The 25,786-nt window shown below is 45.7% G+C and overlaps 8 protein-coding genes across 8 annotated transcripts; 3 read left to right on the plus strand and 5 right to left on the minus strand.

The window, feature by feature from the left end:
- Positions 1-5,926: 5,926 nt before the first annotated feature.
- On the plus strand, positions 5,927-6,766 carry TSTA_021890 (UDP-galactose 4-epimerase, putative; the record flags this gene model as incomplete). Its single annotated transcript, XM_002484321.1, has 2 exons — positions 5,927-6,233; positions 6,264-6,766. 2 exons carry the CDS (start codon positions 5,927-5,929, stop codon positions 6,764-6,766), a joined length of 810 nt encoding a protein of 269 aa, XP_002484366.1.
- Positions 6,767-7,084: 318 nt separating this feature from the next.
- On the minus strand, positions 7,085-8,782 carry TSTA_021900 (cellobiohydrolase, putative; the record flags this gene model as incomplete). Its single annotated transcript, XM_002484322.1, has 6 exons — positions 7,085-7,374; positions 7,438-7,836; positions 7,912-8,165; positions 8,228-8,498; positions 8,570-8,638; positions 8,704-8,782. The coding sequence occupies 6 exons, from the start codon at positions 8,780-8,782 to the stop codon at positions 7,085-7,087; spliced, it is 1,362 nt and encodes a 453-aa protein (XP_002484367.1).
- A 1,879-nt stretch (positions 8,783-10,661) lies between these two features.
- On the minus strand, positions 10,662-12,087 carry TSTA_021910 (alcohol dehydrogenase, zinc-containing). The gene is made up of 2 exons (XM_002484323.1): positions 11,909-12,087; positions 10,662-11,829 (listed from the first exon to the last, which is right to left on the minus strand). The coding sequence occupies exons 1-2, from the start codon at positions 12,043-12,045 to the stop codon at positions 10,773-10,775; spliced, it is 1,194 nt and encodes a 397-aa protein (XP_002484368.1). The 5' UTR covers positions 12,046-12,087; the 3' UTR covers positions 10,662-10,772.
- A 1,009-nt stretch (positions 12,088-13,096) lies between these two features.
- TSTA_021920 (uncharacterized protein) lies at positions 13,097-14,356 on the minus strand (the record flags this gene model as incomplete). The annotated part of the gene is made up of 5 exons (XM_002484324.1): positions 13,097-13,630; positions 13,676-13,725; positions 13,776-13,857; positions 13,914-14,146; positions 14,230-14,356. The coding sequence occupies 5 exons, from the start codon at positions 14,354-14,356 to the stop codon at positions 13,097-13,099; spliced, it is 1,026 nt and encodes a 341-aa protein (XP_002484369.1).
- A 2,601-nt stretch (positions 14,357-16,957) lies between these two features.
- TSTA_021930 (uncharacterized protein) lies at positions 16,958-18,694 on the plus strand (the record flags this gene model as incomplete). Its single annotated transcript, XM_002484325.1, has 3 exons — positions 16,958-18,206; positions 18,262-18,573; positions 18,634-18,694. 2 exons carry the CDS (start codon positions 16,958-16,960, stop codon positions 18,429-18,431), a joined length of 1,419 nt encoding a protein of 472 aa, XP_002484370.1. The 3' UTR covers positions 18,432-18,573; positions 18,634-18,694.
- A 578-nt stretch (positions 18,695-19,272) lies between these two features.
- TSTA_021940 (choline dehydrogenase, putative) lies at positions 19,273-21,515 on the plus strand. The gene is made up of 5 exons (XM_002484326.1): positions 19,273-19,365; positions 19,429-19,772; positions 19,829-20,017; positions 20,076-21,180; positions 21,239-21,515. Exons 1-5 carry the CDS (start codon positions 19,296-19,298, stop codon positions 21,346-21,348), a joined length of 1,818 nt encoding a protein of 605 aa, XP_002484371.1. The 5' UTR covers positions 19,273-19,295; the 3' UTR covers positions 21,349-21,515.
- A 214-nt stretch (positions 21,516-21,729) lies between these two features.
- On the minus strand, positions 21,730-22,956 carry TSTA_021950 (monooxygenase, putative; the record flags this gene model as incomplete). Its single annotated transcript, XM_002484327.1, has 2 exons — positions 21,730-21,832; positions 21,854-22,956. 2 exons carry the CDS (start codon positions 22,954-22,956, stop codon positions 21,730-21,732), a joined length of 1,206 nt encoding a protein of 401 aa, XP_002484372.1.
- Positions 22,957-23,563: 607 nt separating this feature from the next.
- Positions 23,564-25,661, minus strand: TSTA_021960 (glycosyl hydrolase, putative). Its single transcript, XM_002484328.1, has 3 exons — positions 24,949-25,661; positions 24,433-24,888; positions 23,564-24,369 (listed from the first exon to the last, which is right to left on the minus strand). The coding sequence occupies exons 1-3, from the start codon at positions 25,288-25,290 to the stop codon at positions 23,746-23,748; spliced, it is 1,422 nt and encodes a 473-aa protein (XP_002484373.1). The 5' UTR covers positions 25,291-25,661; the 3' UTR covers positions 23,564-23,745.
- Between the last annotated feature and the right edge of the window lie 125 nt (positions 25,662-25,786).

Raw genomic sequence — 25,786 nt, forward strand, 5'->3', positions numbered from 1 at the left:
CCCTCGGAGATACGCCGACTCAAGTGATTCAGTCAGAATCTCCACAAGAATGGGGCCATCGATCGGAGTTTTCCTCGCTTACTGAAATATATGAATTAGAGGATACTTAGTAAAGCCTGCGTATTTTATCATACGTATTCGTAATAAGGGTATGTGTACTAGTACGCATAGGTCCAGATCGATCGAGACTAGTCCTGAATGGAAGAGCAGTCGATTCCTTTCAGATAGACGGAATCGACTCTTCAGCCAGCCTTTTCCGCAAGTATATTAGCCCCATTATTATTATTACTCGTTTCGTTCACATTCCGTCATGGAGCATAGACTAGAGTCTTCTGGCGTAAAACGTGACCTAGATCCACCGCTCAGCCAAGGCCATCACAGCCCGTGTTTGGTCTCCAGCCGAGCCGTTCGTGCCACACTAACGGGTGCACCAGAGCGCCGGTATTGCTCGGGTCATCTAGGATTTTCCATGACTTGTCCGTAGGGATTCCTCAACTTTTAATCGGTAAGTGAATCTTATTTGTCGTGCCGAAAGTATTTTTCATATTGAGCTCCGCATGGCTTTCCGCTCTAGGATCATTATTGTTGATAATTGCTAAATCCCTTTCCAGGCCACTGCTAGTAGTACGGTGTCTCCGAGCCGAAAAGCGGACCTCCTGGTCAGTAACCAGCTGAATAGATTATAGATACGTATAATTACTGCTCAATTCAAGCCTGGCTTGTGGGGATGTAGCTGGTGATAATCAATTCACATATGAAAGTATCATGCAGATATCGACGCGTCTTCAACTCGAGCGTTTTTGACATTATTAGCGAGTGGTAATTGAGGACTTGTGCAACAATACAATGGCTTAGGGTTCCAAAAGCACACGTGACTGATTATTTACTGTACAATGTAAGAAAGACACCTTTCAATACAAACGATTCCATACGTAATTAATACATTTGATACGTGGTTCGCCGTTATTCTTTCGGGAGAGAGTGGGTCCAATCAGGCACTCCGGATAGATGATTGGATAGACTGGCCATTTGGCAAACCCCTTAAAGCGCCGTCTAAAGAAACTCCAAGGCATGAGCATCGCATGTTCAGGAAGAGAAGAAACATACATAGTATGAATTCTTCGATACTATTTTGCGGCCAGAATTGCTAGTATGCAACTTAATTGCGTGCATGCGAAGATGGGGCAACCAGCCAACTTTCTGTGCACACGCCACTTTGTTGACTGAGCGGGTACAAACTCCAGAGTAGATTTCACGATAGCCCTAACTCACTCTGTACAAATTCAAAGGCAAATGTCCACGTCAAAAGAAACACGGACGTGAAAAATTTCCGAGACTGCATTGACTTGTTGAGAGGCTTTGCTGATCATTCGACTTGCCCCTAATCCAGAAATGCACACATGGAACTATCGAATCGACTCGGACATTTGCTCATAGTTCAGCCAGCCCAAACAGTTTTTGTAGAGCACTTACCCTGTACTTTTCAAATGGTCTATTTAGCTGGAAGATCGTTCCCCGCCCAGTGCGCGTACGCCACGCCATCATGCAAATGATTGGATATGCTTACAAACTCCAAGACGGCGATGGTGATCCTGTTGTCCATTTCGACGTCAAGGGTTCTCAATCGTCCTCGGTCTTGGGTTTTGATTACATAGCCTTGATTTAATTTTCGAATACATGGTGCGATTTTGCGAGAAGGCCAATGAACTTGTTGTGAGACCATCAAGGCTCCAAGCTAGTAGCAGTCTGAAGCAAGTAAACTGGGTTCTCCGCACAGCCTACGGAGACCTCCCTGAGGTTGTAGGTACCCCCAGCCTCTGAAACATGGCGACATTACATAATGCCCCATCCAGGACATTACCAATTCACAGCAACGGAGTTTGTGTAGAGCGCTAGGCAAAAGCGGCGAAATAAACGGTTATCCGGAGTCCCTACGTATGTACGGAGTTCTCCGCAGGAAACGAGGAGTGCTAGTGTAGTCGCAGATACGGAGTTCATAACGTATTGGTAATACGGACGGACCATTACACAAGCAGCTACTGTGGGCGTCACCATTTACCCTGTTTGGATTACAGAAACCCCACCACACCAGACGCACCGTTGCTGCCAATGGTCGCACTTAGCCCTACATTGTGAAAACTGTAAATTGATCAGGGGAGACTAATCCACTTTAGGTGACGCTAGTACTCGGCGACCATTTGATGATCTTCGGGCTCCACTCGGGGACTTGGTCGGGCTGACTCATTGGCTTACAGTATTTCAAATACTCAGATGACGCTAGACACGAAATAGATCTAGCGCATATCTGAGATTCGGAAACTCTATCTCTACCCCTTAGTTACATCGACTCGCTTCTGTTCTAGCCTCTAGGTCACTACTGGTATGGAACTATCCATTCGGACAGGATCATGTTCACGCTGATTTTCTTAGAGATTTCATTAACTTAGCTTTTTTGACCGTTTGCCCGCATGTCGACTCGTGCTCGCAGAGTATTAGTTGACCAGTAATGGATATTTCTCCCGCCTACATGGACGTTGGGTCGTCACCTTTGGAATGGAACTGGTTAGCATTGCCAACTTAACACTGACAGTTGGATCTGGCTTCGTATTAATCTTCTCACATTTCATTCATTCCTAGCTTCTCACAGCTGGTATGATCCTTGACAGCCGTGATAATGTGATTGTTCTGTGTACAAGAGGTATTTTCGATAGTGCAAGTTTACAGAGCGTGAGACGCCAAACATATCAACATGATGTCATATATTCCCTCATACGCAAGGAGAGTAGATTCCCAATATCGCTAGATTACCATAATCCAGACTAGCCAAGTACGTACAGAGTATGTCGACACGCTCTTGGACCGTGGGGCGGTTGAGTTTTGAGCAACTTCAGTGCTTCACCGAGTGTCCACCAAGTTATTTTCTCGCCTGGTAGAGAAGAGAATGTTTCGTTACAAAGTAGTGTGCATTGCCTTGCCGACGATAATATGAGCATGCATATAACGTTCGTCGATCGGGACAATTCTGTTCCTGCAGATAGAGTGATAAATCCTACTATATCAAAAGAACAACAACCGAATCATGCATATCCCGTAATTGTTACAAACTTCGATACGACATCAAAACATAAAACAACTACGTAGCTGTGCGCATAAAGAGAACGTCGCGCATGAGGAAGAATGCGATGTATCAAGTTCTTTGACTTTTAGACTCATTACTCAAGTCCCTTTCTTGAACAATGGAAAAGAGCCCACCAAGTATGGATGTATGGCAATATACCAGTTTTCTGTCTAGTGTAATAGGAGGCCCACCATAACCGTCCCGGACAACCAGTGGCACACAGACCGATTCAAAAAAATCTCAAAATTAAGTCTTTCTGGATCATATTTAATGCGGGTCATAGAGCGGCCCGCATGTAGATAAACCCATAACTTGCATACCCATGGGTATTGCTCCTACGGATGATCCAATGATATTTCGTTCACGCCAGTCTGATGAGTCCAATAACGATTATAGCGAGCAGAAGCTTCATAGATGATGTGATTGGATATAAAATGAGTCGATTTGTATATTTGGTCCACTCATGTCCCGCCATTATTTATCCAGATGGACAAATGATGATGCCCCAATATCGTAAACTTCTATGTCCTCTGTACGGAACAAGCGCACTGCATCAATTTAATATGCAGTTACTGACTCGCAAGCACAATGACTATTGATAAGTGATGCCTTCACTACCGCCGGAGTGCTGAACAGCGAACGGTTGACAACTGCCAACTTGCACCACTAACGACGCATCTAAATTCTGGTTGAGGGACGGTAGCATTCCAGACCCAGAACGAGCCCTCTAACGTTTATTTGCCTGAACATGAGGTTTGCAATCTAGCAAGTCAGAAACCCTGATTTAGCACACCACCTGCACAAACTAAGTTGGCAAACAGGAAACGATTGTGTTGACCTTTCTGCGACGGGTACGATGAAAGAACTGGATTGGAAAGGCATAGCGATGAACGGTCTGAAAGAAGCAACGATCATTGCCACTCTGCCTCTTTGAGGCAATAACTGATGCCGATGTGAGCTGAATCAGAATATGGAATTCATACCCGGCATTAGTCTCTCTTGTATTCTACCTCAGGCAATGAATTATATACGACTTTGAAGATGCGCATTAGCTTTTGAACTATATTACGTCGACTCAGGTTTCTCTACCAATTTCTTTGTACCAGTGTGACAGCCTCCAAGTCAAGCACCACCCATTGGCAAGGCTCTCCCTATCATTGACTTCTGTAGAAAAAGAATTGAAGAGTCATGCGTGCACAGAAAGATACATACAAATCCCGGATGCCTCAGCTTACAGATTCACATGAGTCTAGAGGCTACCTGCATGGTAATATTGAAGCACCGGTAACGGTGAGCTGATAGCAAGGTTTGTGGAAGCAAGTAGTCAAGTTGCCACTTGATGATGAGTGTATTTGCGTGGGTGATACATCAATGATTAATGAAAGTAGAGCTCCATGTCCCGGGAAACAAGATAATCATAGACAAACTTATCGAGTTTAGCTGAGCATACACAGCTACCTAGACCAGTATTTTGAAGGAATCGTGTATGTGATGCGTGTATTTGAGGAATTAGACAAGACATGCTCATTAGTCTCGTATTAGTAGAGCGTAATGCGTATGAGAATCGAAAATCCTATCGTTTCAGATTGTATCCATGAACGTCTGAATAGAATTGGCTCTTTATCTGTGATTAGGAAGCTACTTGTCAGATATTGTGAGTTCGTCTAAAGGTAACGTTTTGCTATCAGAATCGGCCGGCTCAAATCAAGTATGAGGACGATATGGCTAGCGACTAGCTTCATAAGAAGCATTTTCGCTCTAACTTACTACATTCGCAGTTATGTCGTCTCCCAGATTAACACCGCTGGGATCTCATAATATACCATAATGTGTGAACCATAGGTAGTTGGCTGTAAGAGTCCCTATCCGCATATCCATTCTGCTATCTTCCAAGGTTTTAGGATCTCATAGGTAAATATCCCTATACCCCCGCTCTCGATATATTTGCACAGACTTCTAGCTGGTTGTCCGGTCATGGAGGCTCCATAGAACTTTTCGTAGCAGAGTCTCTCATACATAGAGTAAGGGCAATGTCTGAGCCAGAGAATGCCACCGGGATGATGCTATTGTGTAAGATAATGGTATTGGATTCTAACTGCCATAACCGACAAGTAGATCTGATTTATCCCGAGGTATTGGATATGACAAGACCTCTGGCGTTCCTGCGCGTAATACGGGCTTTGGCAAAGAGTGATTGCATATATTAAGATTAGAGATAATTGAATGCCAATTCCAACGAGATAAATAAACCTTTAATAACATCCGTAGACAAAGTGACAAAGTGGCTACTCTTCGTAGCTACTACCCGGTCCAATTAGGGTTTGTGCGGTCACGTTTTTCAAAAATTTCCTACAGTGACAATAACTACGCAGTGCCGACTTTCAGTCCACTACAGTCGCTTACAGTTCAAAAGGAACGTATACGCTGTGTATAAATTTTAATATACTTTAACATCTCCAGTTAGAAATACTTGTATATATTCCAATGTCGCTTTTAAGTGAGCGAGGTTCGTATAGGCTGGAAATGGACGGATTTCCGGTGGGTATCGCCGTGCGCTTATGACGACAAACTGATGGAACCAGCCAACGCCTCACCAAAAGCTCGCTGGTAAAGTAGAGAAGTTGAAGTAAGCATAGTAAATCATATAATGGCTCAAACTAAATTTCTGGTGCGTTCCAAGCTTCTTTCAGATTTCATATGTTGCGCTTGCTTTCGACTTGAATGATTTGTCCCCTGCATACGTCTACGGGTGGCTACAGGATAGAAAGAGCTGCAGGAATTGCTTCTGTATACGCAGAAGACGCTATAATGAAGATTGCAATTACTGGGGCTCGTGGATCGGTTGGAAGAACGCTGGTGAAGCTCTGCTCCGAAGCAGGACATCATACAGTACAGATCAATCGCACTCATACGGAACACGATGGAACCCCGAACTCCGAGATGAGAACTGCAGACGTCGCCAAAGACTACGAAGGTGCACTTGAGGCCTTCAGAGGTTGCGATGCTTTAATACACTTGGCAGCTATTCCCGATCCCGTCGGAAAGCCCAATTGGCACGTCCACAGCAACAATGTGAATTCGGCATTCAATGGTTTCCACGCCGCGGGTGAATTGGGTATAAAAAGAGTCTGCTATGCATCTTCAGTCAATGCTATTGGTTTAGTTTTCTCGAACAAGCCTTTACACTTTGATTATTTCCCCATCGATGAAGACACGCCACAGCGACCTACGGATGCGTACGCCTTGGCTAAAGCCGAAGCCGAGTACCAAGCCAAATGTTTCGTCGATTGGTTTCCTCAACTAAGTATAGTTTGTCTAAGGATACACGAAGTTGCTCCGTTGAAGGAGGCGAGAAAAAGACATAAGGAGAAATGGCACGATTCTGGGGTTCGTCAGCTTTGGGGATGGGTCAATCCGCGTGCAGTAGCGAGAGCTTGTCTTTTGGCGGTTGAGAGTGATAACATAACAGGATTTGAAATAATCAATATAATATCACCGACTACGACTCAGGAAACCCCATCGGAAGAGCTCGCAAAAAGATATTTTCCCAATGCGCAGATTAGAGGTGATATGTCAAAAAACCAGGGGTTCTGGACTACTGACAAGGCCGCTAGACTTCTGGGATGGATGCATGATGAAACTGAATAGTCTCCGTACACATATCTGAAAGTGTGAGAGAAACGAGTTATAGGTGAAGCAGCATTGAACCAGCGCGGAAGCATACCTATGAGGGAAAACTTGCAAGAAGCAACAAGGAACGGTTTGAGACACCATTTCTATCAATTTCATCGGACTACATGACCGTCATAATACATCTAGACAGTCCTGAAAGTATACTGAATTTAACACTCGTATTTGATTACATAGTTTGTGAAATATGGAACCTAGTCAGATAGAATGCAAAATTTTTAGTTCAATCGATATAAACCCGTAATCCCTGGTTGTATCTTTGAGAAATCACATGATTTAGGTCAAAGATGGGTTTGCATTGGTCAGAAGCTGGACAAAGTACGCTTGGAACCAAGTTCCAGCCTCGGGAGCCGGTTGAAGTGCATCACTATAACCACAGTGGTAATCGTAACGAGTAGCAGAACTATTCGATGTACCATCACTTTCACCACCGGGCTTGACCCAAACAAATGCATCCTCCAGTGGGTCACCGGTATTGGTCGTAGGGGGCACACCGAACCCGGTTCCGATCACATTGCACCAGTCACCCCATGCCTGCTGCTTAGTCGGTTGAACACCATTTCTGGCTAAAATAGAAGATTTGATTAGTAAGATGAAGACTTAAATGAAGTACGTACAAATGGACTTACAAGTATCCATGATGAAATGAGCATTAGGCCAACCATTCTGAGTGAGAAGAGGGGACAAAGCATTAATGTAGAGTTGCTCGTCATAGTTGGAATCGCCAGAAGTGTACGAAGGCGCGCTGCTAAGCGACCAAGCGTTGTAGTTGGCGACATTGGTGGCCAAACCACGCAAGGATGCAGGAGAGCTTGCATTCTTATAAACCTGTGCAAAGAGTTGAGCTGCTGGGGAAAGATTGGCTGGCCACCCAAGCCAACCAGCGTGACCAGCATCGATGTACATAGCCACATTCGCCAAGTTGAGGTTTATTAATGCGTAGTTGACACACTCGTAGTACGCAGCTTGAGCTTCGGAGCATTTAGCTGTAGATAAGTTGGTGACCATATTGGCCAGACTATCAGGTTCTATAGGATAGGAATTTGTCAGTCTTGACTTTTTTTGGAAACCATCTGTTTAGGTACCAGTATTCAAGGACATACCAATAATAAGGATTGTGTGCACATCAGGATACGCTTTCAGTTGTTTCACGATGCTGTCGATATAAGCCTTGTAATTTGCGACGCCGTTGTTTGCTACCGTGTATTCGCCGTTACTTGCAGCAGCTGCACAGTCACGGTCAGGCAGGTCATAGACAACGAAGATGCCGGCAATAGGAGGGCTAGCGCCAGCTTTGTTTGCAGCCTGAATGTTGGCTAGATATGTTCCCATAGTGGGCACCTTAGCCGCAGTATCACTATAAAAGTTTAGCTTCTGCCCATTGGGATAACGAAACTGGAAGTCTCTGGTGAAACTCACAGCCAGACAAACGAGGGAATCTCGGCGGCCTTCGTCGCCGCAGCCGCAAGCGAGCCAGTCAAAGACGGCAGGGCAAGAGTGTGTACTTCTGATGAGTAATACGGATTGGCATAGAGCTGATAACCAGAGAAAGGATTTCCAGAAGCAGCCGCAGTAGTAGAAGGCTTCGTTGTGGGTGTTGTCGCTGGTGATGTCGTCCCGACGCTTGTGGAAGACGTTTTCGTCACTAATGTGGTTGAAGCCGCGGCAGCAGGGGTGCATTGTGCGTAGTCTAAGAGAAAATCAACGTCAGCAAACTATTCCAACATGTACCTACGTAAAAAAGATTAGCTCGTATCTTACAAGAGTTAATGGCACTGCACGTAGCACCGGCAGCACATATCGTCGCGCCAGTCCAACCTTGGCCACCACCTACAACGATGTATGTTAACAAATGTACCATAATCAATATATCAGCTTTTTGAAGAACCACTAACATTGCCCCCAAACTGATTGAGTTTGAGCTTCCACTCCGGTTAAGATCGCCGCAGCGATAACCGGAAGATATTGCAGCATAGTCGCTATGAATGTCGAGAGACCTTTATCTTGTCACTTCGTCACTGAGCGTCCTTGTGATGATTACAAAATTGAACTCAGATTCTGGGGAGATTGAATGAATTTAAATAGTACCTTGGAGCTATCTGTTCGTTCTCGCGGATTGTCGGGACTGGAAATTGCAGTTGGTGATGATCAATTGATAAAACGGCTCTTACTACCACCACAGAAGTAGGCAGTCATAACGTCAAAGGGCAATTTACTAAATTTCTTAGGGCCATGAATATTGTAGGTTATCCTAAGAATATTAAATGTCAAGTATGAAACAAATGATGGTACTATAAACCTTGGAAACCGTAACCTAGTTTTGGTAGGTAAGCTTACTGTCATGCATGTACGTTGACGATTTCTACACATCAAGAATCGCAAAGCTCCAGCTAATCACTATTGGCTACTATATAGCTAATAGCTACCACTGACCTCTGACTTGCTGTCTCCTCATAGCTGTCTCCGCAAAGTCAGCCAGTTCTCCGCTCTGCAATGTACTACTCCTCCGCAACTCCGCGGCGGTTTCCCGGAACATGGTCTAAACATTGTTTCATCGGACGACGAAGCATGTAAGTAGAAGTGAAGATTCTTATACCATTTGATGAATGGGAGAAGATAGATACTGCATAACGAACTCATGAACCATTCTGACGTGACTAGTCTGTACGTATATACGACTATGTGCATCTTGTTACGAGCTTTCAGGTACACCTATGGGGTTCTGATATCATCTGACTAAGAAGGCTATAACCAATCAAATTATACCCAACGGAAGAGGGGTATTTGAGACCAGCCGCTCCAAAGTTTCCGTTGTTTGTATGCTTAGATATGTGCGGTAATATCTGTCCACTACGATCACGTTGAACCTGTTAAGCCTTCTATTCCCGTGTCATCAGGCTAATGTAAAGCAGATTTTCTCGAATCACGGCGCCTAAAGTATACCATAAGCATTTGCTTGCCGGGAAATCTCCCGTGAAGTTATATTGAGCTTGTTCAAATTCGCTGAGCACCACGAAACTGCTTTGGTGTAACTTTATCTCATGGTGAGTGATCTACGTAGTACATCAGTAAAGACAGCCTTAGAAGGAATCCAACTGCGTCTCAATTTCAGTATTCCAATTCCTATGACTTATAAATTGCTTAAATCGCATTAATCCAATACGGAGCGCTATAACAATCCCGGTCTATTCGCATGGTCAACAGACCGAAAAGAAGGCGGATGCTGACAATCTCGAAGAATGTAACCAACTGAACGTTTAATGTATTCGTCTGTAAGTTCCTTCCGATATTGGTCGTCCGAGTGCAATCAAACACGCCGGCCAAGAAATCTTAACCGTTTTTCCAGCACCTAAGAATACACGAGAGCGCATTGGATGTGGGCTCATTACCAGAGCAATCCGAGACTCCCCCTATAAGGGTCATACTAATTTGGCGTCCTCAGAACTACAGCTTAGAACACACCACCGTTGTCCCCAATTTAGCCTCGTCAGGTGCTGCGCAAAAAAATACTGGAGCATACGGTGTGCAGATTTGGCCAGTTGTTCACGCTAGTCAAAAATGCCGGCATTTGCCGATTCTCCCCAGCTCCCGATGTCACTACCGATAATCTCCAATTGCATGCGGATGTAGATATTACAGCAATCCGGGCAGCATCGAAACAATCGCTAGCTCAATAATAATAAGGGGATGAAGAACACATAATGAACGCTTCATCAATAGTGGCCTGGCTAGATTCATCTGCGGATGGACGCTCTTTGGTAACCTTCAATTCAATTATGTGGCAACTCGCAACTTCATTGGCAAGGTTCAAACTAGGCCAACGCATCAAGGCAATTGAGAAGGAGTCATTATTATCTTAGGGATACGATTTTTTATTGAGTTGTTTACCTAGGTACGTAGAGAGATGAACCAACAAGCAGTTTCCCGTGCTGTAAACTCAGTTATGTTAGTTAGATATATGACGCTACTCGTCTGGCTGAATGAGGATCTTTACGTGTGTCGCCTTGTTATTGATCAGTTCCAAAAATCCCCCCTCAATCGCTTTACTCAGGGGCACAATAGAAGTTATCATCTCCTCGGCTGGAATTGACTTGTCACTGAGAAGGGCAATAACCGCGTCGAAATCTTCTCTCGTATAACATATGCCGCCCATTAGGGTCTTTTCTGTCAACGACAAGTCATTAAGGTTAATTTGCAAAGGTTTTTCGTGAATAGCAACATTGAAAATCGTCCCTCCAACTCTCGTTGAAGCTATAGCGGCGTCCAGGGTACTCTGCAGCCCTGTGGCATCGAATGAGACATCAACCCCCTGACCATCTGTCAGTTTGTGCACTAGAGCTGTTACTGGATCTTTTGATGGTGTGCCACCCGTCTGTTCTATCTGAGCAAGGGGGTTGACGACGTGGTCCGCCCCAAATTTGCGTGCCTGCTGCATTCTCAAGTCCGTCACCTCGCTAATGATGACTAGGCTGACCCCCCTAGCTTTCAGCAGCATTAGGAGAGCCAAGCCAATTGGACCAGCGCCGAATATGACGGCTTTTTGACCCTTCTCAATGGCGCTTAGGCGGATACAATGCCATGCAACTGATAACGGCTCGACAAGTGCACCAGCCTTGAGTGACACGGTACCAGGAAGGGAAATGCAGCTCGCAGAGTGAACAACTATCTCACTTGCAAGTCCACCACCTAAGGTGTTAAGGCCGTATATAGCTCCTCTCTGGCATAGATTTCGCTTGTCCTTCCGGCATGCAAAGCAAGGAGGTTCACCATAATGACGATCATCAAGAGCTGGAATCACAGCAACTTTCTGGCCAACAGAGAAGCCTTTGACGTTTTTGCCGACTTCTACCACGGTGCCGGAGAATTCATGTCCTAGGGTGATGGGGAGCTGTGCACCAGTGTAGGGGTGCTTCTCTCCGGCTTTGGGTGGGAAAATTGGGCCACCAAGATACTCATGAACGTCGGAACCGCAAATACCACAGTAACCTATCTTGAGGCGAACTTCATCGGACTTGCACTCCCTACATGAGTTCACGAATTAGTGCATACCCTATGATCGTTCTTTCGTGTTTCTAGTCTCAGCATATAGTGACAACGTACAGTGGTGGCACATATTCTACTTTGAGTTGTTTAGGACCATAATAACGCAAAGACTGGATTAGACCAGCTGTCGAGCCGGTGACAGTCGTTTTCTTTTCAGTGGCTGGGATAGCTGCTGCAGTGGTTGTAGCCGCCATTTCTGAACATTTAGTGGGTATGGTTGAGAAAATTTAGGAAGCGATTATTTCAAAACCGACCATCCAAGAGACTTTATGTCTAAAACTTCCAGTGGATACTTCGGATCTGGTGTATCAAGAAAGGCCATGGAGATATCCACATTTTGGGACTTTATGGTGATACTATGAGCTGTCAAGCATGATATAGGAAGCTTAGCCGGCCCGGTGGAGGAGATTGTGTTGGAAATAAGGTACGCTAGCCAGATTTGGGAGACATCACGGAATCAATGACAGCATTACGAGAATTGTATGGGAATCTTATGACCATGACACCACCTTATTCGGGTTCCACGACGTTGTTGACACCAATATCAGCTTATAAGCCGACATTCGGAGAGTTCGATTTCACGTCACTGAGGATCTTGCAAGATGAAGGTTGCTTGTGATTCTGTGCATGAAAGAGTTCGATCAAGACCCACCAAACTGTATTTTGGAAGACGTGAATTACTCCTTAAAATTTCGACTCCCTAGGTGTGTACATCCATGGATATTCCATGTCTAGCGTGGCGCCCTCCAACGGAAATTGAAACCACGGGTCGCTATATGTCGAGTAGTCGACCGATCTACAGAAGGAAGGTTTTCCGACGGAATATTCTAAATATTCTGACACAGGAGAGAATCAGGACTAGGCCCAAGCCAATGGATAAATCCCATGTCCAAATTCCATGCACAATTTGCGTAGTCAAAAGCGGGGAAACACGATTGAAGAGGGGTCAGCTATTTCAGTTTAGATCGTGTCTTCTGAGGCGTGTCTCCGTAATCGACGTTGGTGCTTTCATGTCAAGATTCGAAAGAAGATCCAGTGTGAGGTGATTTCTACTATGTAGCCGTTACTTGGACCCATTTGAGACTTACTTAGATCTGTAGTTACTGTCGGTTCAGAAGATCAGTTATACAATATTTCGTGAGAAATTATTGCCCTCCAAACTTGCATAGAGTTAAGAAGCTGCGCACTATGCCTATGGCGAAGGTCCATTAATCGGATGAGATGCAAATTGATTCACTAGAAGGTCTAAAAAATAGCGATGGCACATGGAGGGCTTGCTATTCCGCCCTGGACTCGTAAAGGTGCACTTGTCACGAAGAATGACCATCGATTCTGCCTTTCACATTCAACTGCCAAAGCTTCCAGATCCCACATCTCTCCAATTGGAGTTCCCCACCATGTCAATGCCCATTCATGTAAAACCCATTGATTATCCTTCTCTGGTGGCCACGCTTCAAAGGCGACAGTGTCTCCGACAAGTCCCGCGAAATGCTGTGAGTAAAGCCATCTCACAGTCTCTTCACAGGCCTTTACTCCGATAGTCCTTCCAACTTTACGGGTTGCAGTGAGTCGTTCTTCGTCGGACGCTGCGTTGTGCTCTCGGATAAAGCCGGTGCGGACGAGCAAGATGTCCGCCTGTCGTGGCTTCGTCCCTTGATAGGCTAGAGCATCCTGAATATCTTGTACTGGAATCTCGTATCGACTAAAGCCGCTTGGGAGGACCTTCTTTTTGTATTCGTAATACCGTGGCTTTATGTCCGACGACCAGTTAGCAGCTCGCTATTAACAACCCCTGGGGAGCTTGTAGAATCCAATGCGTCTTACAATGTCAACCAGTATACCCCTTCCGACTATGCCACCACGATTGCACCAGTCTGTAGACAGTCAATATCGAACTTCGATGGTAAGCAAGGTGTGTACGAACTGTGAATTCCATTGGCATCTGTCTTCAAGGCATCATCAAACTTCAAACCGTTATAAAAGACAGCATGTTCTTGGGACGCATGCTGAAGGATCATTAGAACTAGTCTTAATCGCCACTTTGGAATACAGTAACACTTACATGTTTCAAGCCATCCCATTGTGAGCCACTTTGAGTATTGATATGCAGCTCGTCGTCAAATCCATAGATATCCAGACCGTCATGCAGCGAGATAACTTTATGCTCAAACTCTTTGCGGCCAAATCCTGGATAAGAGAGTGAATGCAGTGGCCAGTCCAGCTGGATATGTCGTCCCGTGCGGATTTCAGAACTGGCAGCTGCTTGGACCACGGTAGGAGTCAACAGGTTTATTGCTGTGAGGATACTTAGTTTCCAATGCATTGATCCCGGGTCGATTCCGTTTAGTTTTCCTTCCTATAAAACGGAGTGTACATACAGCCAACTTCGTCCTTGACTCCGTCGCGGTCATAGAATCCCCAGAGACATCCCTTGGGAGCCCCGTCGATGCTGGGAAGATCATCAAAAGCCGGAAATTCGAATTTACGTTCGTTGTCGGTCGCCATACTTTTCTTTGAATCTTCAGAAACAAAGCTCCAAATAGAAACTTCCTAGGAAATACGGTCAACTAAGTGAATCTATTTATACTCGGACTGGATATCGAACCCTAACCCTGGATATCCATCCCGGATCTTGCGGACCTCGGAGCGGACCTCGGGAGATCTTCAGGGTCAAAATGATCAGCCAATGAAAACGCTGCGTTCCCCAAAAGGTAAGCCGACCTCGGGAAGCTATTCCCATCCCGGAATAGCACGGTATGATAAGTCAACCCTTGCTCCAGAAACCAGCCAACAATTATTAAGTAGAGAATCTTTTGATGTCTAGATGATTACAGAGCACTCCATCCAGGATTAATTGGCCCATAGCATCCCGCCGAAATCTTTCATTCAATTCGGATGTATGGGAAGATGTATGGGAAGATGTCAGAACTGAGGATGAGGGTACATGTATCGGCAATTTCGGAAACGTGAAACGCATAGTCTTAATGACTTGTCGTTTGGTAATCGCAGATCTACAGTGTATAAACGTCGCCAGATCATTATTTCTAACTATTTTCAGTCTAATGTTCTGGCATTCAACCCCGTTGGCGTCGGTTGCTTCAGCTAGAGCATGGTTGCTAAGATCCGGGTGAATACTAACTCCTTGAGAAGAGTCTTTGTTTCCGAGTCCTTCTCTAAACTATGACATGCTTACTGCTCGGACATAACTTAAAGAGGAAGATGAGGGATTTATCACAAGATAAGAATACCCTTCCTGCGTCGAAGGTGGAAACTTTATGCTCCTTAGAAGAATGAGTGATGGTTTAGGCGATGTTAGGAATAATCACTGGCTGGGAATATGACGTGGTAATATGAATTTCTCTAAGATTGGCCATCACTTTCATAGCTCTCTGATTTATGCTGGTTACGTGGATTTCACGACCACCTACGTAGTGTCGTCCACGGGTGTCTCCACACATGCCACAATTACCCCTTGGGGCCTGTCAAGCATCATCCCTCTGTATATACCTAGGTATACTCATTTCTGAGTTCATGCTACAGCATTTGTACTTAGCATGAAGCAATTTGAAATTGCCCGGAAAACCAATTATCATCTCAGATTGACACAGTCATTTATATGTCTGCACCCAGCGTTGTACAGGACATAAAATGATCTGATATAAGCCTGATTTGTCCACTTGATTAGCTATTATGGCGTCCTGTGTTTCTGCATTTCTGGGGTGCATGCAATCGCAAGTCTGATCGTTGAGCGCCCATGTAAAGGACAGACTTGTGCCTTGTATGGCTTGGTATGGCCGTCTTTCCCAGCAGCGTCCTTCAATTACGACTGATAAGATCCCGCAATGATGGTATTAGAAGGAAGATCAACACGTGTCAGCCTATCCTCGAAGATTTCATCTGCGTTCCTCCCCCGCGCCAGGAAGTTTTCGCCGCGAATTGGGTGTAATAGTCACGAATTTGTCAAACCCCAGCCCCCGGTCAACCAGGTAGTGGACAATGCTCACTACATGCTGAATGTGCACTCGCAAAACGGGATAAATGGGTGCATGGCAAGGAATGACGAAAAGTCCAGTCTACGGATCAATAAATAATGACAGATTTCGCAAGAGAAACCCTGTCACGATAGATAACCTCTTCAGCCCACTCGCGGTAGTTTCCCTGCTACATATCAGACTCCGGAGAAGCAGAAGGGTTCGGGGTAGCAAACGACAAGTGATGTAGGTTAGCTGGTTGCTTTTTCTCGAGGGGTATAGGCCGATTGAAACTCGTCGTGAAGGAAGAATGTTAGAGGAGAGAAAAGTTGGTATAGCATGGGATGGCAAAGAAAATATCATCATCGGCCAACCCTAACGTAACTTACCACGAAAGCTTACCTAAGTGGCAACGGTCCAACGGATAACTACTACCTCTACCAACGTCGGTTGGACCTCCCATCATGCCATACTGTCCCAGATGTTGCCATTGCCAAGCTCATTGCCGATTGGAATAATGTAACTAGATTCCAAATATCCTACTACCCAAGGTAACCCAAAAACGCATTTGGAGCTTTATCCCAGCTAGTCTGGACCCTGTATGTGTGACTTTCATAATCCACCTAGGGTTGAGATGGTGGTGGACCTTAATATCGCAAAGAGCGCTAAGACGTTATTTGACCTTCCTAAGGGGGAAATTCTTGCCTACAGGTTTTCGCCGAAGACCCATTTGCACATAAATCCCGACATTTCCATTTGCTCAGTTATTTTTCTGGAGACATTCGTCATTCAGCAAGTATCTTGCAACATCTCGAACACCGAACAGACAACCTCAGAACAATTGAAAGAGGTGATCGATATAGAGCGTTGATATCCATCTTTGCTCCTCTTTGGTTCTAGATTGGCGCACGCTTGCTTTTATTTACGTGACGATGTTACGAACCACGCATAATTGGAGTCTTAATGCTCCGCCATGATTTCGGGAAAATATGAAAATTTTTCTTATAAGAATGACTGAATCCCGACCTGTGCAAGTACAGATGGCCGGATCGAAGACTGCGGACCAGGAGAAGCGTTGTTCTTAACCTCGTCGACCTCCATAACGTTGTCGCCCAGCCTCAATCAGTAACGAAACATGGCGCATAGTATCGAGAACGGCCCTGATGATATCTCTGTCAAAAGGGTATGGTATCGTTCATCACTATTCAATGCCTGCGTGATAGGAGCCGTTGGCTTTCTGGCACCTGGTCTTTGGAATGCTATGAACTCCCTCGGTGCTGGGGGTGAGGAGAAGCCATTTCTTGTCAATGCTGCAAATTCTCTTGTATTCGGCCTGATGGGAATTTTTTGTCTCTTCGGCGCACCAATTGCAAATCGTATCGGGCTGAAATGGACCTTGCTCCTCGGTGCTATCGGTTATCCCATCTACTCTGCTGGACTATATACAAACAATCGATTCGGAACTGTGTGGTTGGTACTGTTTGGTTCTGCTACCTGTGGTATCTCTGCTGGGCTTTTTTGGGCCAGTGAAGGTGCCATTGCCATTGGATATCCTGAGCCGGCCAAACGGGCTCGGTATCTAAATATCTGGGTTTGGTGGAGGACTTTGGGCCCGCTGGTTGGAGACTCAATTGTCTTAGCTCTTAACATCAATTCTTCCGGTATAGGAAGTATCAGCCATACCACGTACCTGGTGTTCATTGTTCTACAATGTTTGGCTGCACCGGTGGCCTTCTTGCTCACATCGCCGGCGAAAGTACAACGAGGTGACGGATCTCGGGTTATAATCGTTGTGGAAAAATCATGGAAGGATGAGTTCAAGGCTCTGTGGCGCACGTGCAAAAATCCCACAGTCGTCTTACTTCTTCCCATTTTCTGGGCGGTTTATTTCAACCAATATACGGGCAATTTCAAGGCTTACTACTTCGGAGTGCGGGCTCGCGCACTCATGGCCTTTGTTACTGATGTTGTCACAATCATTGGCTCGCAGACTATGTCGCATTGGCTTGATTCTAAGATTACCAATGCTAAGAAGCGTGTTGTTTACGGGTGGTATTGGGTGGTTTTCGTCCATGTTGTCACATGGATTTATGCTTGGGTCATCCAAGGAGAATTTATATCCCACCCTCCAAAACTTGATTATAAATCCCCGGGATTCGTAAAGGGCGCCTTTGCAGTGTGGCTGTGGGCGTTTGCACAACAGACGGCGCAAAACTGGCTATATTATATTGTCGGCTCCATGACTGACAACATCGCGGAGCTTACGCGGTTGACTGGTATCCTAAGAGGTCAGGAGAGTTTTGGTCAAGCTGTTTCCTATGGCCTCAATTCAAAAAAATGGTACGGTGGTCGTGTACCCATGGCCGTGAATACGATACTTCTAGGTCAGTCTTCTACGTATCTACTGACTGGTGTATATTGATACTAAGCTCTTTCTAGGTCTCTGTGTGGTACCTACATGGATCGTTGTCCATAGACATGATCCAGAAGACTTCACAAAAAAGTATACCCAACGTCAGGATTCAGAGGGTGATACAGCCAGTGGCGAGGAGGTTATCGTCAGCTCGGAGCTCAAGGCCCATTCGGCTGAACTTCGCAAAAGCGCCTAACCTTGGAAGCGTAGGGACATAATGTATACTCACAGCCTGATGTTTAATAGATGTCTTGTGATATTAGAGGACATGTAATATCCTGCGAAAAAAAAAGGAATAAATTTCAAAGCTCACAGTTGGTATTTCCACGAGAGAGTAGGTATGTAGCGAGACCGGAATTCGACTGATGTCTCTTTCAACGCTCATACTGGCAGAAAAGGAATTAATCTAGACCCGGACAACGAGCCATATCCATTGACCCGAGAATTGCCTATAGGGGGCACGGTGCTACAAACCCTGGCGGACACACCGCAGTGAGCGGTTACATACAAGGAATATCCTAGCCTCTGCGATAACACAAATCGAAAGCTCAATACATAGGAAATTATTCTACGTTGATACCTAGATAAAGTTTCTTCGTTCAGCTTTGCAGAAATACGAAATTGCCTGGGGGCGATCCCCTCGTATTCATCGTTAGACAAATATTGCCCATTACTAACATTACCCACAAATCTGCAGCGCATTGACTCATCCCCTGTCTGTAGTATTCATCCTACGATAATTGCTTCACGATGCTTTCAGTCCATAATCGAGGCAATCAAATTGTGATACGCCGTAAAGGCAGCCTCGGAAATGATTCCGCCATTGTTCATTCTTGAAGCTTTGGGCAAAGGGTGATGTGAAGTGCGGGGAAATCATAGACCTCGACGTGGACAGGCGCAGTTATTATGCTATTTAATTGACTAAGCAGTTGGCATGATTGGAGGAGAACTCGATGGAAATACATTTGCTATCGGACAGCTTGTCAAGGGGTTTCAGCTTAGATTCTATTTGATCTCACCATGTTACCCTTTGAGTAGACACGGCCTAATTTCTTTTACTATGACCATGACAGTCGCAATGTCTGATAACTCAACTATCCCAGAAGAGGTTGATGTGGTTATTGCAGGAGGTACGTAATAGCCTTGTATTCATGTACACCACCACATATGACTAATTCGGTATCAATCAAAAGGAGGTACAACGGGTCTGGTAGTCGCCACACGCTTAGCAAAAGCAGATTCAAACATGTCCATTCTTGTCCTCGAACATGGTCCGAATACAAGAAATGATCCCCTGGTCGTCAATCCGGCATTCTACTTGATGAATATTGCCCCTAATTCTCCCCGAGCTTCGTTTTATAGATCAAAAGCATCGAAAGACCTCGCTGGGAGAGAGTCTATTGTTCCGATAGGAAAATGTCTAGGCGGCGGAAGCTCGATAAACTTCATGGTTTACTCCAGACCACAGGCGATTGATTTCGATGCATGGAATGTGCCGGGTTGGTCTGGAGAAGACATGATACCTATGTTCAGAAAGGTGAACATATGGCCTCTCGACGGATGAACTGTGAAGGATACTTACCATGTTAATAGTACGAGAACTTCCAAGACACAGATCCAGCTATTGATTCCAGTGTTCATGGCTACGATGGCGAATTCGGCGTATCTGCAGGAACCAACGCTCAGCCGACTTTCCAACATGATTTCTTTGAAGCTTGCTCTAATGTTGGAATATCCACAACAGCGGATGTGCAAAACTTTCATACCGCGAATGCCGTTGGTGTAAGCCCGTCTGTGATAAATACGTATCATATCTGAGTGTGCTGAATTCCTTTTGCAGAAATGGAATATGTGGATAGATCCCAAGACAGGTCTAAGACAAGACGTTCCTCACTGCCTTTTATTTCCTCTACTTGACCAGATCAACACCGGACTCCAGGTAGCTACAGATGTCATCGTCAACAGGATACTGTTCGATGATAACAAGGCTACAGGCGTAGAATATACGAGAAACGGAAATGATGTCGCGATTGTAAAAGCACGCAGACTCGTTGTCCTTGCTAGCGGTGCTTTGGGCTCTCCTCAGGTCCTGGAAAGGTCCGGTGTAGGAGATAAGGATCTCTTATCTAAGCTGGGGATTCTGGTCATATCTGATCTACCTGGGGTAGGAACAAACTATCAAGACCACAATGTCGTCTTCTACCCATACAAATCCTCCGCTGGAATTGAAGAGACAATCGACGGAGTAGTCAGTGGCCGACTAACTCTACAAGAAGCCCTAAAACAAAAGCAGGCAAACCCATCTCGCAATGTCATAGGTTGGAACGGACTCGATTGTGTAGGAAAACTACGTCCCGCAGAAGTTGCATCTCTCCATCCTATATTGCAAAAAGCATGGGAGGAAGATTTCAAACTTCAACCAGAGAGGCCGTTGATGTTAATTGCGACAATTGCTGGTTATGTTGGCGACCATTCTGGTATTGATATTGGCCAATACTTCTCGTGTGGTCCATACACACCGTACCCATATTCTCGAGGGTTGATTCACATAACGGGCCGCGCCGTAACAGACGAGCCACACTTCGACTGTGGATTCCTCTCGAATGCCCTGGACTTGGAAAAGTTGGTATGGGGCTACAAACTGCAGAGGGAAATTGTTCGTAGGATGTCGCATTACCGTGGGCCACTTGCAGTTGGTCATCCAACTTTCCCGGAGGGATCCAACGCAAGCTATGAAGCTGTGGATAGGGTATCTAAAGAGCAAGGGAGATTCATCCCAATCGACTACTCGGCTGAAGATGACGAAGCTATCAGAACCTTCATCCGAGAGAGAGTTCACACTACGTGGCATAGTCTAGGTACATGCGCAATGAAGCCCCGAGAGAAAGGGGGAGTCGTGGATCACAAACTGAACGTTTATGGTGTCGAGAGCCTAAAGATTGTTGGTAAGTCACACCCCTGATCTGGCTAAAGGACCTTCAGGTTTGACATGGCATCTTCTAGATTTGTCGATCTGTCCGCTGAACGTGTCTGCAAACACTTACGCCACGGCTCTCGCTGTTGGCGAAAAGGCGGCTTATATCATTGCCGAAGACCTCAATATTCCGTACTAAGCGATATCGGGCCATGCTGTTCTAGCTATATAATTTGCTGAGATGGTCTGAAATCCTTTTCATCAGCCTTTGCACCCTACAGTAACAAGCCCCTATAAAGCTGTTAGTTCAGAATAGTTAGCTGTCCACTTCTTATATGATAGTTTCCGTTACGCTTGGACACTTTACAATGCCAACAAGCTGTAGTGGTACATCGACAATAGTTATCGTCTAGATAAACTTCCAACATATCTGTTATCAGCTAATAACTAGTTAGGTGCCTAGGGCCACAAGCAACCTTGGAACAAATAGTAGCCTCGAAATGTACAAGAGTGGAGATATAAATAATGAAATGGATAAGTATTTCATTCCAATCAAACCAAACCAACTGATCAGACTCCTTTAGATACTGTAGAGTTCAGGATAATCCGGCAACTTCCAACCACCCTTCTCATCACTCGAAATTCTGGCCAACAAATCCGGAATACGCAAGATACAAAGCCACCTAAGAACAAAATGAATTAACCGAATCGCCCATTGTGTCTCCGGCGCAAAAAGCCGTACACCAGTCGGACTCATTTTCTGAAGCTCATTAACAAACGGTCTCAACTTCTCTTCATAGTTGGCAAAGGCCTGAGCAAGATCATCGCGATGACGGTTGATCTCACCGGCGAGAACGTAGGCGCCAACAAAACCCCCAGTTGTCCCCATGCCGCTAAATGGAGATGCACAATGAGCAGCATCACCAAGTAGTACGACTCGTCCCTTGTACCACGAATTGATACGGACTTGCACCACTTCTTGACAATAGAAGTTGTCCGTAGTTTTTATATCCCCTAGAAAACGTGGAGCTTGCCAACCAGCGTCGGCGAACCGTTGAGACCAAAACTCTTTTTGTTGTTCAAGTGGTGCTTTGGAGAGACTTTGTAACTCTTCGGATCCGTCGCGAAGAAATAGGTATACTTGGCTTTGTTCTTGATTGTGACTCCGTCGCATGATTACTCGGCCGCCTGCGCAGTGGTACATATGGCTAGTGTCGGTATCGTCTTGGGTACGCGGGACAAAGTAATATGCTATATGTACACCAAGTCGCTTATAGGGATTTGTGTTCGGGGGTGTCAGTATAGCTTGTCGAATCCTGGATCCTTGACCATCTGCGCCAACCAGTAGATCAAAATAATCCGAAGAACCATCTGAAAAGTAAACCATAACCTGCTGCTCATCTTGCTCATGGTATTCCACCTTTTTGCCAAAGACATACTTGACGTTATCCTTTGTAGCATCGTACAACACGCGCACCAGATCTCCTCTCATAATCTCAAACTCCGATGTCAATGACTGCGCACCTTTACCGGACTTATTGGCCATAATCGTAGCTTTCACCCGGCCCTGAGAATCGACGAAGGAGAACCCAACTTCGTCAACAAGTTTGGTGCGGATGACATCCAGCAGACCCATACGCTTGACAATTTCTATCCCCTGGGCACGGAGATCGATCTGAGCACCGGACGCCCGGAGTGAAGGGAAACGCTCGACCACAACGACTTGGTGACCGCATTTGGAGAGCCAGTAGGCTAGAGCAGGACCAGCACAGCCACCACCGCAGATGAGGACCTTTAACGATGTCATTTCGCAGAGATACCGGGAGACGAAAACGGAGCTGCTTACTTATGAGATGCTGATTTCTACATCGATGACATCTATGGGCGACTGCCATTCATTTATACTCAGGAGCCGCCTAGGTTGCCCCATGTAAAACAGTGAAACCATATCAATCACTCTACTACGGCCAGTTTCAATGAAGATCCAGGCATCCGTGTAACGAAAGCCAAAGCAAGCCATGTAGGGAGCGTTAAATTTTTGCTATGCGTATTAGTGTGCAAAATGTAATATTTTTAAGCCACCAAATCGACGATCTCGATCCGTTATCTGTATGGTGTTCATGATTGGCCAACACTCCTTGTTAGCGGGGATTTGGATCACGGTGGCTGCTCACTAGTTTGCGAAAATGAATGTTGAAAAGAATCCCTTTAGTATGTAGCACTTGCTGATGGCTGACGGGGATACATCACTTCATATCCAGTTCAGGATATTGTACGCACCGTATCGAAAGCTTATAACGATTCGTCATCTAATACATCGCCAAGGTTGGCTACGTAGCAGCGAGTTATGCTAGACCGTCACATACGTAGCTACACCCATCTAAGGAGACCGGGCTACAGAAAGAAAAAACACATTCCAATACAAAACAGTATTGTCACAAACATTTACCGTACTCCAAACCCTATATTGAACAATTACCAAACGCCAAAAGCGGTGACGCCGTCCATAACCCTGAATAATACACAGAATATATACATATTTTGTAACCAATCAAATTGAGACAACATGCTATAAGCTTCTGGACAGACAATAAACCTAGTTGGCGCCGCCAATGACAAGCCAGACCATCATACCAATCCATGCAGTTGCGAACACCAAAGTCAAAATAGCTGCGCCAGCGCGGTCACCACCAGTGATTTTCATTGCCTTTGGTGGTTGATATCCCGTACTGCTTTGACCACCGGATGGATTGCTGGTACTGTTGCCTCCGGTATCAGCAGTGACTGGGGCGGGAGCCTCTGGGGCCGTATATGAAGAACCACTGTTGGCGGTAGGGGCGGAGAAACCAACAAGGGCATTAGAGAATATACTCATGGCAGACATTTCCTGCTCGATTGCGCTGGTGCCGTCATATTTCTGGCTGAACCATTGCATTCCACAGGCCGAGTTAGGGCCACTACACTGTGCACCAGCTCCGACTGCGGATCCTTGGAGCTTGGGTAGAATGGTCGAATATGTATACGGCACAATGAGTGCGATAGTCGATAACCAGTTGGCCATGAGACCCTTGAAACAAACCTGGTCACGGTTGCAAGTCAAGATAGGGTCGCAGGCAACCTCGGATAGAATATTGCCACCGTACTCGGTAGGAAAGAATGTATTCCAGGTTGTGTTTAGAAGACCGTCCACGCCTTCTTTCCATTTTGTGCCCCCGTTTGTCTAACCCAAAAAAAAAGTCAGTCTTTCTCCACCTTTCGTTTCAAGGGAGAGGAACGTTCATACATAGTTGTACATGTAAGCGGCGCCAGTGACATAAGATCCGTAGTTATACGACCATTGCATAACATCCTGGTCCTTACAATTTTCCGAAATGCGAGTCATATCGTATATTTTCCAGGTTGAATTGTCAAAGAGCGGTACAGTGCTGCTCCAATCCCAGACTGTCTCGGCCCAAGTAGCGTATGTGTCGTTGTTCGTGTATCGCGCCAAGCGAGCGGCGATTTGAAAGAATGCACCGTTTGAAATGGCGTTTTTGCTGTCGTATCCGGCTAAAGTGGGATATAACTGCCAACGCAATCCACCACCACATGATGCTTTGTCCACTTCCCAGCGAGCGACAAAGTCGTTGAATGCACCCTGTGCCAAGGATAACCAGGAGGCGTGTCCTGGGTTATCGGGAAATTTCTGTTCGATGGCGGTGAGGGCCGCCAGGGCCCAGAACTCTTGGTCGTCGTTACCCTAAACAAGTGAAAATAGGTCAGCTGATAGTCCCTGGTGGTGAATCCGCGAATCCCATACCAAGTAGCTGCTGTAATTCGATGGGAAAAAGTCGTTGTCTTCTCCTCCTTGCCAAGACAGGCCTTCTGCGACCAGATTATTATATTGATCATCACCTGTCCAGTGCCAGTAATTGATGAGAAATGTGAAAAAGGCACCACCTTCCCACCATGTCCCATCAAACTTTCCAGGGATGAGTTTGCTTTCACGGTTATTATAATAATTGACGGCACTTGCGGCTGCAGTCGAGGCAGCTGATTTCAGAGAGTTGGGATCATTGGCGTTAACAGTAAGAGCGGTAGCAAAAGGCATGGTCAAGAGCAGCTGCCCTAGCAGAATCGAAAAGGTAATAAACGAGCGCATATCGACGGAACGAAAGACGGAACGAAAGAGAACGGCCAGAAATAAATCGTAAGAAAACCACTCGTCAGGAGTGTCGAATGGACAGATGGAGGGGGAAAAAAAATATGTCGTACGTAGTAACGAGTGAATAAAGCGATATCAAATGATTCAAATCATTGGATCAACAGGAGCGAGTTCCCGTGGAAGACGGCGAGGGGATGAAGTTGGTGATCGTTATGACAGGATCTGGCGGATAGACTGGAGCATCTGTGGCCAAGCGACCGGATGGAGCGAGGAGCTAATTTCTCTTAGAATAGTTGCTGGATCGAGACACCAAGACAGTGGCAGTGCAAGCGAGTCGAAAGCACCGTTTCTGGGCAGGTCTTGGAAATAGTTGGCGGTTTGACAAGTTGTTGCGGAGAGAAAGTGGTTTTGGGGAAAGGATAAGGATACTTAGTCACGGGCGTCAAGTCAGCTGGCTAGGCCGTTCCTTCCTGATTTACGTAGTGTCCTAATT

This window comes from Talaromyces stipitatus, genomic scaffold, assembly GCF_000003125.1.
Source record: "Talaromyces stipitatus ATCC 10500 scf_1105507295549 genomic scaffold, whole genome shotgun sequence".
Lineage (NCBI taxonomy): Eukaryota > Fungi > Ascomycota > Eurotiomycetes > Eurotiales > Trichocomaceae > Talaromyces > Talaromyces stipitatus.